General features: G+C 44.3%; 1 protein-coding gene across 1 annotated transcript in view; it reads right to left on the reverse strand.

Moving 5' to 3' along the window:
* Positions 1 to 1,724: 1,724 nt before the first annotated feature.
* LOC133097307 (phospholipid-transporting ATPase FetA-like) overlaps positions 1,725 to 14,599 on the reverse strand; it is a 56,757-nt gene continuing 43,882 nt past the window's right edge. The window contains exons 17-27 of the mRNA XM_061199198.1: positions 13,283 to 13,447; positions 11,017 to 11,128; positions 9,625 to 9,730; positions 9,095 to 9,242; positions 8,373 to 8,556; positions 6,681 to 6,904; positions 5,279 to 5,362; positions 3,705 to 3,950; positions 3,395 to 3,533; positions 2,464 to 2,594; positions 1,725 to 2,367 (exon numbers count right to left, since the gene is read on the reverse strand). Coding sequence (XP_061055181.1) covers positions 2,176 to 2,367; positions 2,464 to 2,594; positions 3,395 to 3,533; positions 3,705 to 3,950; positions 5,279 to 5,362; positions 6,681 to 6,904; positions 8,373 to 8,556; positions 9,095 to 9,242; positions 9,625 to 9,730; positions 11,017 to 11,128; positions 13,283 to 13,447 — 1,731 coding nt within the window. The 3' untranslated portion in view covers positions 1,725 to 2,175. The remainder of the gene's footprint in view (positions 2,368 to 2,463; positions 2,595 to 3,394; positions 3,534 to 3,704; positions 3,951 to 5,278; positions 5,363 to 6,680; positions 6,905 to 8,372; positions 8,557 to 9,094; positions 9,243 to 9,624; positions 9,731 to 11,016; positions 11,129 to 13,282; positions 13,448 to 14,599) is intronic.

Genomic DNA, 14,599 nt, shown 5'->3' on the forward strand with positions numbered 1-14,599 from the left:
AGAAGATTTCAATATTCTTTCATTTTATTTGTTCATTTATTCAGTAGACATTTATTAAAGGCCCATTATATGTTATGAATAGACAAGTAAATCAATGATTACAACGCCCTGTGATAAGTGTCACTGACAGAGGTATACACAGGGGAGCAATTGAATAAATAGGACAGATATATAAAAGTCACACTGAGGAATTAGGCTAAGCTCTTGCAGGAGACAATGCCTAATCTGCATTTTTAAAAAATTGAGGTAAAATTCTCATAACATAAAACATTCTCATAACCCTTTTTAAGTATACGATTCATGGGCACTTAGTACATTCAAAATGTTGTTCAACCATCACCTCTACTTAGTTCCAAATATTCCGAGTTTTGAAGGGTGACTAGGAATTTGCTTGATGAAGAAGGGGGTGAGGGAAAGCATTTTAGGATATGAGAACAGCATGCTTGACCACATGAAGACCAGAAATAGCATGACTGGAGTGAATGCAGATGGGGGAGAAGTAGAAGACAAGACTAGAGAGGGCCTAATAATAATATGTTCAAATTTTACCTTGATCCTGAAGGCGTGCAAAATTCTTAAAGGATGCTAAGCTGGGGCTTGACATGATCAAGTTTGCAGTTCAGAAAGATAACTCTGGAAATGGTACTGGTGATACTTTAGATACAGGAAAACCAGGAAGATGTGAGGGGAGATTTTATGTAGTAATCCAGGTCAGAGATGATCAAAGTCTAAATGAGGACAATGGTAGTAATAATGGAGGGAACTGAAAACAAGACATGATGAAGATGCTGAATTTACATTACCTGATGACTTTATAGACATCAGACTATATAGGAGGAGTATTGTATGATTCCCATCATTCTGCTTTGGGTGAATGGGATGATGGTAGTGACATCCTGGGGTGCAATTTTTGGGGAAAATGTTTAATACAGGTTGGTGAGTTTCCTGAGATTCAACTAAGTGAAGGGTCTTAGAGTCAGTTTAATAAATGGATCTGGATCTCAGAAGAGAGATCTAGGATACAGAGAGAGTTGAGAACCTTCTTTCTATTGGTAAATAAAGTCATGAGATTAGAAGTCGTCACTCAGGAAAAGTGTACAAAGAAAAATGAGCAGAGAACCTAGGCCTGAGCTTTGGGAACTAATATTTAAGGTGTGCAAAGAGCTATATGGTTAAAAGATGTGGTCATACTGAGGCCAAGATAGAGTTTAGCAGCAGGGGGAAAAACTGGAATGGAAGTGAAAACGTAGTTGGCGGGGGGAGGGAAATATTGGTCTCGTTCAAAAGGGGTCTATAGACCAATGATATTGCTTGGCCTAAGTTATTATCCCTGGGGCCCCAACAGACAATACAAATCTCTCTACTCCAAAATCAGCAATTTATTACTTATCTATAAACTTGTTAGAAGCAGTTTCCCAAGTACATACAGTTTCTTCTCAAAATAATTTTATAGAATGAAGACAAATGTTCACCAATTATGGCTTATGTCCCTCAAGAAAAGATTTTTTAAAATCCCCTGCAGTCTCCCCCTCCCAGTTCTGAGGCCTGAAAAGGTATCAGTTCTTGGGTCAAAGGGGTCAAAGAGAAGAGAAGGTGGCAAAATCTTGAGCTGTCCTATCAAGGCAGGAACCACCTCCATTCTTTTTTTGGTCCAGAAACTCTCCTTTAGCTTCTTATGACCAACTTTTCATAGCTGCCTCTTCTTTTTGCTACCCAGGCCCTGAATCCCTCAGATAAACCTGAGAAGGGTGCCTGGGTGAATATGTTTGTGGGGAGCCCTGGCAAAATTTATGGTTGCTCTGGGTGTGGGAAATAGGGCCCAAACTAAGATTCTTAGGTCCTATTTTCTTTTCCCTTCCCCACATTCCCCCTCTTCACCCATTATTTCCACATTTGCTTGTATGGATTAAAACTTGGAAGGGTTGGTAGAGGGAGGCCTGACATCGCTTTTTCTTGAAATGCTGTAACTCTGACAGATGTCGGGGGGGCCCTCTACCTTTCCTTGTCTTACCTGGGCATAGCCTTCTAGGGAATGAAGAAGCTGAGCCCCTGGAGTGAGAGTGGAAGAACAGGTTTATGCTGGTTTCCAGGGACTCTAATCTCTCCTTATTAAGTTGTGTGAATACAAGGGAGGAAGAGCAATGACTGACTCCTTTAGGGCTTCCGTAAAGGCCTCTACTTTTTAAAAGGAAAGCTGTTTTTCTTGGGCATTTTGGCCCTCATTGTCTTGCCGGAAGTGATGAGGGCCCCAAAGCCCTGTTTGTGGGAGAACGCATAGGCAGAACGTCGAGAGCTTGCATGTTTCAGTTTGGTCCGGATTGGGTGTGGCAGTGGATGTCTCATGCAATGATGAATTCTGTCAATAATCTAAAGCCAAAGCATGGGGGACAGGGTTTTTATCCACAGAGGCAAAGGCAAAGAGGGTCATGAATTACATCTGGGTAGATTCCCTGTTCCACTCACCTTGTCCACACTGACGGGCCAGAATAGTGGTTTGAGAAATTGGTACCCAATCACAGGCAACATACAGAGGACCACGCTGAGGACAATACTCAGCCACATTTGCGGCAGGTTCAGAGTGTTCCTGGCCACACCTGTAAACAATGAGCCAGAAGGGAAAGGCAGAACCAGAGCCTAGAGGAAGGGGGCTGTCAGCCAGAACTTAGGTATCTCTTCAGTCCAAAGAAAGAAGTTATTGATTTGGAGACAGTTAGTCTCCTGAGAAATAATATAAATGTGAAAGGATTGCACTGAGGTTAGGCCCTTGGTGCAGCCAAAGTCACTGTGAATTCACATGCCTTTGTCTCCCTCTAAAGGCCGGGCAGGGCAGGAGAGGTAGAGGTAGGTTATAGGAATCCTAGAGCATTGGCCTGGACACAAAAATGGGATAGAGGGTTTTGGAAGGGAAAAATGAGTGGCTTGACAAGAGGTAGGAGCCAGCTACATCTACACGTCTACTCTGTCTGTATTTTGTCCTCATCAGAGTGGAGATGAGAGAGAGGGAAATTCATGTGGGAGATAAGAAGGCAGTATGCCACAGTAGAAAGGACATTGGACTGGGAACCAGGAGACCTAGATTTGAGTCATTTTTTAAAAACCTCCAGTCTCTAAAATGGTGTAATAATCCTTGCCCTGTCTATCTCACAGGATGCTTGTAGAGACCAAATTAGGTAAGAAACTTAAAAATATCTTAGAGACTCTAATGAGGTAAAATATTTCACCTAGCTAGATTCTGAGTCCTTTTAGGGCTGAGACCATGTCATAATCATATATATATCCACAGAGCCTAACACATAGTAATAGCTGCTCAGTAAACATTTATTAAACAAATGTACTTGGTTCACACTACCAACCCCAGCCCCAGCCCCTTGCCACAGACTGGGCAGAATCTTACCTAGGAACTGGAAGATGTTGGGGAACATTAGGCACAAGCCATCACTGTACAGGAAGAATAAGATGCAAAAGTAGAAACCCAGGCTACCCCAGGTGAAGATGTGGCTTATCATTGTCCAGTAGATTGTCTCCAGGGCAATCTGAAAAGCACCCTCTTATGTTCATTAGTCTACAACCTGGGACCTGTCAGCCACCTCCCTTCCCCAATTTTGTAAAGGAGGATGCTCCCTTCCCACCTTCCCTCCCTCCTTCCCTTCCTCTCTTCCAGACAGGCTCCCCACCCAATCCCCTTACCCCACCACTGGCCACACCTGCATTGTGACCACAAAGAGCAAGGAGGTCTGCACTATCATGGAGAAGGACTGGTAGTCGGAGATTTCCTTCCCATCACTGCGCACTGAATTGTAAACGGTCCCCATAGGGATAAAGAACAGCACTAAGGAACTGTAGATCCCATGCATTAAACACTTCACAAATTCCTTCTTGTTGAAATAGAGGTTGCGCTGGCCTGGCTCATACAGCTCTGGGAAACGTAGGCTCCATGTTTCATTCACATCCTGGAAGCACCAGAGGGTAAGAAGGAAGGCTCAGGGTCTCTCCATAGAAGATCCCATCTCTAACAGAGTAGAGGCTTCTCCCCTTACTGAGTCTGCTGTTAGGCTGCCTAGGAGCTTCCTCATGGATTACTTGAGAAGTGGAACCAGAGAACAGAGCAGTGACCACAGACCCTTCCTAAAGTCTTACTCTCCAGGCAAGGATATACGTGGTGGAAGAAAGCTAGAAGGGCAAGATGCGGAGTTAAGAAAGGGGGCAGTTAGGATTGGGAATAGCTGAAGGGAGGACTGGAGCTTGAGATGGGGAGGCAATTGGGACATGAGTCCCCAGTTTTAAGTGTTCCTTTAGTTGAGTATCCTTTGTGTCAAAAGCCAGTTGGAAGAAAGTGGGAAGCCAATGGGGACCAGTTAGTCCCTTAGAGGTATCTATGTTCTGTGATGCTCCTCCCATTCCCATAGCTACTGGGGAATTCAGGTGAGGGAATTCTCTATGTGGATGACATTGGATCATCTTCATCTCCTAAATCCGAAACTTTGGATAACAAAGCCGGAGGCTTGTTTTGAGAGGTTGTGGATCCCTAGAATTAGACCATTGAAGCTGGATAGGACTGTTGAATGACATAATTCACCCCTCTTGTTGCTCTGAGGCTGGCAGCTACTTCACGGAGAATTTCACTTCCTACCCCAATGGAGACCAGGAACCATGATCCCATGATGTCTTCTTTCAGCTACCTTATTCCTCTTTGGAGGCCCCTTTTCTATTCCACGTGCCCAGGACTAGAGATTGGGTAGGAGAGGAGGGAGAGGTAGGGCACCAGGACCCTCAATGCCCAGGGAATTTCTGAGGGCTAAATGGTATCCCCTAGGCTGACTCCCTATGATTCAAGGTATCATACCCATACTCCCATGTTTGGCCTTCAGGATTCCCACCTAGGCCTCCCTGAATTGGCTTATCTCATTATCTCTCTATGGGTTGCTCCTTTCTTGAAGCCCCTTGCTTTACCTACTCCTGCACCAATAACTCTATTTCCTTTCACTTTTGTACACACTCAATTTACTGTACAGCACAGTTTCTGTGTTTCTCTCTACAAAGATAAAATTCACACAGGAAAACTTGGATTTCTACAACTGATGATTATTCTCTGTGGCAGAGGATTCTTTACTTTATCCAATGATACCTCTCTAGGTGATCAGCTCCCTCCCTTGCTCTACAAATTATTCCATTTATATTTGACTTGGTAGAGCTTGGCTATTGCTGTCCTCCTCACTCCTGGGAATACTCTTCAAGGGCCCAGAGGCTTCAGCCCTAAGAGGCTTGCTGCTGGTCTTACCTGGTCGAACAGACTCAAGCCCAGGACAGGGAGGGAGGTGTAGACCAGGTTGTAGAAAGTGATAAACCAGGTATCATAAACTGTCTGGAAGAATACCAAGGAGATTTCTTAGATTCGTCTCTTCTCCAAAGTCTCAGCTCCACCTCCCAGGTCCAAGAGAAGCCCTTCTGCCCTACACCTACCCATCACCATACTAACCTAGAGCAGGATTTGGATTTCCGAAATCTGACCGAGAAGGCTGACCCCAGACTCTGTTTGGTCCCTGGGTCCCAGGCTGGGGTAAGCCCACATCAAACTTGTTTGTGGCCAACCTGACAAGGCTGATTTAGACCAACCCCACCATGACCTGTACTGCTCCTCCCTATACAGAAAGGACCCAGAGTGGCTGCTAGGGAATGCTAGGTGTACCCCTGCACTCCCAGGCATGTAAGCCTCTGGGTTCTTTATCTGCTTTATGGCATTCAGTAGTTTCTATAACCCTGGACATTTTCTAACACTGGCAAGCAGAATAGACCCAATGACCCTTCCCCAGCTGGGTGCTTCATTCTGGGCCTAGAGAGGGCTCCTTTCTTTACTAACCACAAGAGGTCAGCAGTAACTAACACATACATACACATACACCTCCCACAAACCAGACTGGCTTTGTTAGACACTAGGGGTAGACAAGCCTACTATTGTCTGCTGACTGGTCTGTTTCCCCTGGAGCCCAAGGTAACAAAGGTAGTAGGGATCTCCCAAGATAATCATTCCTGAGGTTGTTTCTCTTTGGGAATCCTTGAGAGACTCCTGAAAAACTTCTCATAGGAAAAGGGACTTCTCGTAGAACATCAACATCCAAGTGTCACCTCTCCCCACTTCTGTGGGGGAGACTTCATATTCATTAGAGCAAAAATGGGGTGTGTTTGGCAGCGTGGTATGTCTGGGTGAGGAAGGAGAAGTAAAGGGAAGCTGTGTTTCCAAGTATGGCTACAGGTAAATGCCAGAACCAGCCTGTCTGGCAAGACCCAAAGGCCCCTTGAGACTTAGCCTGTTCCATAAAGATTACTCTGGATCCTAAAAAAACCCCTCCCAGATCCAGGAATCTCACCCCCACCCCCATTACATATGTTTGGAAATTCTAGGTCTCTATGTCATGGAAAAGATGAAAATATCTCATGGGAGAGTTCTGTTGGTAGGAGTCAAGGCCAAGTCAGAGCCAGGACAGAAAAGTTAGTGTTTAGAAATCTAAGGTTAAGTGTAGGGTTAGGAGATGGGATCATCATGGGTGAGGAGTTTAATGGATAGATGGCAGAATGTCATACACAGGTCTCTAGAGGAGAAAAGGGGTCTGAACTGGCTGAAGTGGGGGGTGATTAGAGAAGACCCAGTTGACGAGAGTGGGGAATGCCACTTGACCTCCTACCTGTGCAGAGAACCCGCTGTAGAAGGCATACCAGAAGTGCACCAGAGTGAAGGCAAAGTTTTTGTAAAAGAAGTAGCTGAGAAACTTGCACATGCGATTATAGGACCAGCGGCCATGGACCAAGAGTAGACGCTGAAGATAGCGGAACTGGGAGAAGGTGTAGTCACTGTTGAGCATGGCCTGCATTCCCTCCTGGCCACTGATGCCGACTCCAATGTGGGCAGCTGCAAAGAAACCCCAGAAACTTCTCAGCCACAGAGCTTGTCTTCTGGGCTCCCAGCCTGGGAAGTGTAAAAGGAAGGCTGAGATCATGTTGCATAAGCCCCTTATTTTACATTTGAAAAACACTGGTAGGCCCAGCTCAAGGTGGCACTTACTTATGGAGTCTTTTCTCCTTAGTGGATTGCCCTTCCCCCACAAGTCAGACAACAACTCCTTCATCTGCACTTTGTTTTGGATGCTGCCACTCAAGAATGCCACATACAGCTAGTACTAGAAAACTGTCCTTGATGGTTTTGCACCTACTAGAGCCATCTGGGCTCTTCCCTACTGCCCAGATGCTGAGGTAAAAATTTCTTGTTATCTCTCGAAGCCACTTAAATCAATTAAAGATGCAGGATGAATGTCAACCTAACACAGTTTTTAATTACCTAAGTTTATCTAAGGAGCTAAAATCCAACTGTTGGGAGGAATACGTGATGTACATACTTTGTTAGGAAGAAACGAGTTCTTCAGGAAGCTTAAGGTGACTTTTTCTGGATAAAGCAAGGATTATGCTTGATGGAAGATAAGACTTAAGTTTCTAAAAGTTTTAATCAGTCTGCTGTAATATAGGCCAAATTCTTTGATCTTCTGGTATATACCTATTACATTGCTTAACAGAATAATTGAAACCTCTAAGGCTCTAAAAGCCAATGAAGTTCTAGAAAGTGGGGAAGAGAGCAAGAACACTTCCTAGTATTGAAGCCGAGGCTGGAATATCTTCTAGTGTTTCCAGTATGGGGAGAGAGTTTGGACTAGAGGACCCCTAGATGTTATCCGTATCTCACAGAACCACAAGTTGCTGGAGGCTAACAACATTCAGCTGAAATTAGCACCAGTTTCAGCCATTTGCTTCTGTTGGTCCAAAGCATCAGTAAGTTTGCTATTCTTCTCCAGCCAGGGGAGTCAGGGCAAGCTCTTGGGAATATTGCCTCAGAGAGGAAAAGATCCCTGCATCAGGCCACACAGCTAATTCCCTGGTTGGGCAGCCCTGTAGTCTGTCTAACATTGCTCAGCCCTACAGCCTTCAAAAAAGGAACAGACCACGACTCCTGCCCAGGGGTCCTTTCTGTGGGCTTCGATGCCATCTCAGAAAGATGGTGTTGTAGTTGCACAGCCTGTTGTTCTGTGAATATGTGCACGTGTTCTTATTGGAGCCATGGGTATCTGAGTGTGTGTGAGTGTTACATACATGAATCTGAATGTGTGTGCATGACTGTGGATGTGGGCTGATGTAATGATGTGTAAACAAGTGGGAACTGAGGTGTAGAGGAACATGAATGAAGCTGCAAAACAGTATAAATGTACAATACATATGATATGCAGGAGAGTGAGCCAGCAACACAGTGCCACCCAGATCAGTTTTGCCCATGGAAGGAGGGAAGAGCAGGCCCGTGGCTAGGCACTACAGCCCCCCAACCCCTCACATGCCTTTGATCATGCTGACGTCATTGGCCCCATCCCCGATGGCCAGTGTCACCGCCTTCTTGTACCTCTTCACCAGATCTACCACCTGGGCCTTCTGAAGGGGTGTCATCCGGCAGCAGATCACTCCCTTGCACATGCACGCCGTTCGCAGCAGTTCCAACTCCAGGTTCCCTTCTAGAGCGTGGGCCTGCAGCACCAGGACACACACACATTCCAGGCTGCCCCAAAAGACTCTTGGGACAGAACCTTCCTAGGCCCTCTCCTTCCCCTCCATACTCCCCTGTCAGGCAGAGCTACTCCCCAGGTGCTCCACTCCCAAGGGCAGCCAAGCCCCCAAGTCAGTTCTAGGCATCCTGACCCAGCCTCCAGTGGAAAACCAGTGAGGCTCTCTCACTGGGTCAAATCAGTTGACTGGGTTATAAGGCCAAGTGATTTTTTGGAGGACCTGGTTCTGCTCACTTCCCCCCTTCCCCTAGGTGACGGGCCACATCAGTAGTGAAGAATTTGGATAAGAAAGGACTATGCCCTTGGCTTCTCTTTCCTCATTATTCCTGCCTAGAGAAGGCTGAGGAAAGGTGTCTGACAGGCAAGGGCACCTGAAGGAAGGGGGAATAGGGTAACTCATGGAATAGCAAAAGGATCTTGAAATTTCCCTGAAGTGGGTTGGACCTAGGAACAAAGTTCCTTGGAAGAAGAGAACAGAGTTGTAGGTCTGTGTTGCCCACCAGACTGTAGCCATTGATGATCAAGCCGTAGTTGCCATTGGGCATCTCCTCGGGTATTTTGAAGGGCATTCGGGGATTTGTGGTGAGGTAACTGTTTACTGGGTCTGATTCCAGTAGAGACTCAGGTTTCATTTTTTCCCTTGCTGACCTGAAAGCCAAGAGTAATGGTTAGTGTCTGACCTGAAGCCCCAGAGCTTAGGAAGGAAAATGTGTCCCAAAGTGAAAGTGAGCAAGGTGGATATAGAGCCTCTGCAGAGCACCTCCCAGGGCCTGATACTCAACTGCCTTCTGAGACCTGCCACTGCCTTAGGTCCCAGACCATCTACATACAACACTTCTCCACCTCCACACTCCAACTCCTTGAGCCCTCATGCTTCTTCACAAAATTCTCTCCAATATTTTAGGTTTTTTGTTTTTCCCTCCCCCATTTCTCCTTTGTTCCTTCTGGTAACGTAGGAGCCACACTGGGTGAAGTGATGGGTGGGAAATCTTGGTCCCAGGGACAGGCTGCGGCAGCCCTCCCGTCGCACCTGAGTTCTCGCCGAACTGTCTCATCATCCTTGCCTTCCACGATAAACATCCCATCCATTTCATCCTCAAATATGTTACAGGCATAGGCAACGTTCACAGCAGTCTCTGCAGGGCAAGGGGGAACACAGGTCGCATTTTGGCTGGAACAGGGTCTTTACAGTGTACAGGTACAAAGGCACTAAACAGTGGCCTGCAGAGCCCATATGTCCATATTTGCCATGGATGCGGTCAAAGCATGTTTTTTGTGAGCCAGTGGAGACTATATTCAAACATCCAGAGGAAACTGTCTACCTGGTACAGACTTGCAAGTTATTTATCAATAACTAGGATCATTCTGGCTTAGCTTTCTCTACAAAGCCTTCCCTTATTTCTTAAAGCAATTCCTGTCTGTATTCACTTCTCCCGGCAATCTGGGTATATTTCCTTGATCAGCACTGTGCCTGTTTCTATGCTAGATTTTATGGGGGACTGAGATATGTTTAGGTTGTAGTCTTTCCTTTGCATCAAGAAATCTGGAATTTGGAATAAAGTCATACTAAGGAAAACAATTTTTTTAAAATTAAGTCCTGAACCTTGGCTACAGGTAGTATCAAAATTCAGAGGAGAGATTGCAATTGTCATAGAAAGTTTCTTAGAGCAAGGCCTTAAAGGATGAGTAAGATTTGTTTAGGGGGAAAAAGAATTTCAAATGGGGAAACAATCCAAACAGAGGGCATAGAATAGGAATTGGTTTGGGACATAATGAAGATATGGTCACATTACGATGGAGATAAGGATGTGTAGGTAGCAACGGATTATCAAGGTCTTGAAGTCCAGACAGTGGAGTCCGACTTTACCATGTGAAGTTGCTGTAGGTACCTGAGTAGAGGAGTAACGTCACAAAAGCGGTATTTTAGGAAGGTTAAACTGATGGTTGTATGTAGGCTATATTGAAATTAATAAGGTGAAGAAACAGATCAGTTCAGAAGTTTTTGCAGAAGTACAGCCAACAGGGGACAAAGGCTAAACTAGGGTGGTGGCATAGTTAAGAGGATTTTCAGAAGAATTAGTGGAACATGGTAAGAGAGTAAAGCTTTGGGACAACAGAGAGGGTATAGTCAAAGACAACCCTAAAAGTTTTTAGCTTGTGAGTTCCTGGATGACAGAGGCCATGTCTGACTGATTCATCTCTGTGTTCTCCATGCCTAATACAGTATCTGGCATAAAGTACTATATATGCTTAGCAAATTATATGCAAGACTGGGAGTGAAGGTGTTCTCTAAGGACTTGACCTGGGTTATAAGGTATTTGTCAAATAAATGGCTAAGAAAAAAAGGAAATGAAAAAGAAAAAGAAGAAATGGCTAAGGTGGACAAGGAAGAGGATTGGTCAGGCAAGGAGCTCCCCTTTACCTTGCTTATCTCCAGTTAAAACCCAGATTTTAATTTTGGCTTTGTTCAGGGTGATGATCGTCTCAGGTACTCCATCTTGCAGCTTGTCGTCTATGGCTGTGGCCCCTAACAGCTTTGAACAGAAATATCAGTGAGTGAGGCAAAGGAAGAGGCTCATTGCGTTTAGTGGTACCCAACAACTCGACTGGCACCTCAGCATCCTCTTTAGTAAGCTGGCTCTGTCCTGGCACGAGGACCCCAATGGTATAAAACTCACTACACTCTGCCCCTCAACAGACAGCTTTTCAACCACACACTGAAATCAAATTTAGAAACACAGAATATAAGGAACCAAAGAGGGAAAAGACTCGCACAAGTCGTACATGAAGCTTTGTGCCACTTCTAAATCCTGTTTCTCAACACACTCTCACTTCTCCCTTGCTTCATAGCACGTTTCCTGGCTTTGGTCTCCAAAAGCAGTGGGTCCCAGACAAGGGATCCCCAAATCCAACTCCAGTTTTTCTTTCAACTCTAAAAGGGCTTGGGTGAACTTTATTTGTTTGTACCTACTGAGGGCCTCTAAGGTTTTCAAGGCCTTTCCCACACTACATTGAAAGTATGTTGGTCCAACATCATGCTGTCTCTCAGTGATACCCTAATTGTACTGACTGACCACAGGGATGGGCAACAGCACTGGGTCTGAGAAACTAACAGCCGGACAAACTACTGACTGATTTCTGCTAGGCCTCTAAAAGGACAGACTAAAAATACTAACCACAGAACTGATTATGGAAGGAGATTTGTGACCTTTGGGATCTCTAAATTTTCCCATTTGGTATCAGCAATTTCTCTTTTTATAGCAGAGCCTGTATCAATCTGGTCAAAAATTTTGGGGTCATCCTTAACTTCTTTTATCATATTCTATAATCTAAACCATCAGCAAATTCTGTTGGTGCTACTTTTAAAAGTGTACAGAATTTGACCATTTCTCACCACTTCCACTACTTCTATCTGGTCCAAGCCATTATCATTTCTCACCTGTACTATTACAGCTACTTTCTTTCTTTCTTTCTTTCTTTTTTTATTGGGGTATAGTTGTTTTACAATGTTGTGCTAGTTTCTACTGTACAGCGAAGTGGAGTTCCCTGTGCTATACAGCAGATTCTCATTAGTTATCGATTTTATTCATATTAGTGTATATAGGTCAATCTCAATCTCCCAGTTCATTCCACCCACCCCTTTCCCCCCTTGGTGTCCATACGTTTGTTCTCTACATCTGTGTCTCTATTTCTGCCTTGCAAACCGGAACAGCAACTACTTTCTAATTGATCTCCCTGGGTCTGCATTTGCTCCCCTACAGTAATAATCATCTCAACATGGCAGCCAGACTGATCATTTTAAAAGCTATCACATCACTTCCCTGGTTGAACTCTTCAACTGTTTTCCATGTCTCACTATAAGTCTTTATATGGGCCTGTCAAGACCCCTTACTGCTTCTCTGTTTCATGTCCTTTTATTGTCTCCTCCTCACTTACACTGTACCAGCCACATGAGCTGCCTTGCTGTTCTACTAACAAATTAGGTCTGCTCCTGTTTCAGGGTCCTTGTTCTTGCTGTTCCTTCTTTCTGGAAAACTGATTCCCCAGAGATCTGCGTGGTTTGCCACCTTCTTCAGGTCTCTGCTCAGATGTCTCCTTCATAGTAAAGACTAAGCACCCTATTTAAAATAGCAATTATACTCTACCCTCTACAACACACACACATATGCTGATACTCCCTACATTTCTTCCTGGCTTTATTTTCTTCCATAGAACTGTCATCACCTAACATACTGTATATATATTACTTTTTTGTCTGTTTTGCCTACTACTACATGCTCAGGGCTTAAAACAGTACCTGGCACATAGGAGGCACTTAATAAATATGTTGAATGAATGAGTGAATATTATTGTCTTGATTATTCCATCAATTAGTTCTGGATCATCTAAGTTGTACATTATTCAGACCCTGATTTCTTCCAGATTTCTTAGCTTCTGTGGACAGCTTTGGGATAAGAAACACTGCCAGAAAGATGAAATTTACAAGTACATTCTTTTCTTATTTATGGATTTCAAAGATCCAAGATATCCTGAATCAGCTTGGATTCCAGTATCCAGTATCCAGTATCCAGAGAGAGCCTGAACCTATGATTTGCTAGAAGCCATTCTCAGAGCCCTTGATCAGTCTCCTGACTGCTCCCCCGCCCCCAATCCTGCCTCCAATCTGTCCCTGGCTTCCTCACACTAACCATCAGGTCTTTTTCGATCTCTTCATAGACCATTGATATTTTATCTTCCCGGTTCTCCAAAGACAGATAGGCTTCACTTTGCTTCCTGCTCCAGTCCTGGAAGAATGCATTGTCCAGTTCTCGGTAGGCCACCATGAGGGTGCGAAGGCCGTCACTGGCAAAATCCTGGAAGACATGTGTATGCACTGAGTGGACTTGGGCTGGGTTAGGGCTGAGTTAAGGAATGACAGACTAACCCCACAGGCTCCATCTGCCTGCAAGATAGGGTTTATTGGTTAGTATCACAGGGCTAATACCTAGCCTAACCAGAAAGCACCTGTTCAGTTTTCTCAGTCAAATGTCCTAAGGATGGCGCCAACATAGCTGGGGATAAAGGTTGAGAGTACTTCTGAGAGACAGAAGATTCTACCTTCCACTTGTGTTTAGGTTATTTGCTGTGTGACCCTCGTAAAGAATGACGCCTTCTAGATTTATTTCTTGTAAAATTGGGATAATAATTCACCCTCTAAAGAGAAGATAATGATGTCTATAATATGAGAAAGAAGAGAGTAATAAAGTAAAAAGGAATTCTTATAACAAATAATCAAGGGTGTTACTGTTTTTTTACAGGCTTACATTCATTTATTTTCATCTCTCCCTGCCTTCCTTCATCAAGTATTCAATGGGCATCTCAAATAGCAAATTTGTGTATTTGTCTACAGCTGGTTGGTTCAGTTGATTAGTCATAGCCAGTAGTGTTAATGAGGTCACTGCTGAAATGCTCTCTGGGTGAGTTAGCATCTTTTGCTCTTTGGCCACCAATATATCCTAATCACGCATAGCTAACTATCTTGTGGAAGTATACTCTTGGTTATAAGGAGAGCTAGGTGAGAGTGTGGGTAGTTTAGGGCACAATTCATATTTAACTGAAGGAGGGTTAGAAGCAGATTTTGTGTGTTGAGAATTGCACATGAATAACAATTCTACATAATCACTGTTTTTTTTTTTTTTTCTGTTGCACCGTGCGGCACGTGGGATCTTAGCTCCACGGCCAGGGATCAAACACGTGCCCTCTGCAGTGAAGGTGAAGTCTTAACCACTGGACTGCCAGGGAAGTCCCCATAATAGCTTAATAGTGAGCTTCAAAATAATTCACTTTGGCATTATAAGAGCAAAGAGAAACAGAATTTATCATCTTGATATTTTGTTCTTAGTTCTCTGTGTAACTCCTGAATACTTCATGTTACCTGTCAGGTAAAATTAATACAAGGCAGTATCTGTAGAGAATGCTATCTCTTAAACCTCTGTACTGTTGGCAGGTGAAGCTATAAAAAAGAA

Source organism: Eubalaena glacialis, chromosome 9 (genome assembly GCF_028564815.1).
Source record: "Eubalaena glacialis isolate mEubGla1 chromosome 9, mEubGla1.1.hap2.+ XY, whole genome shotgun sequence".
Lineage (NCBI taxonomy): Eukaryota > Metazoa > Chordata > Mammalia > Artiodactyla > Balaenidae > Eubalaena > Eubalaena glacialis.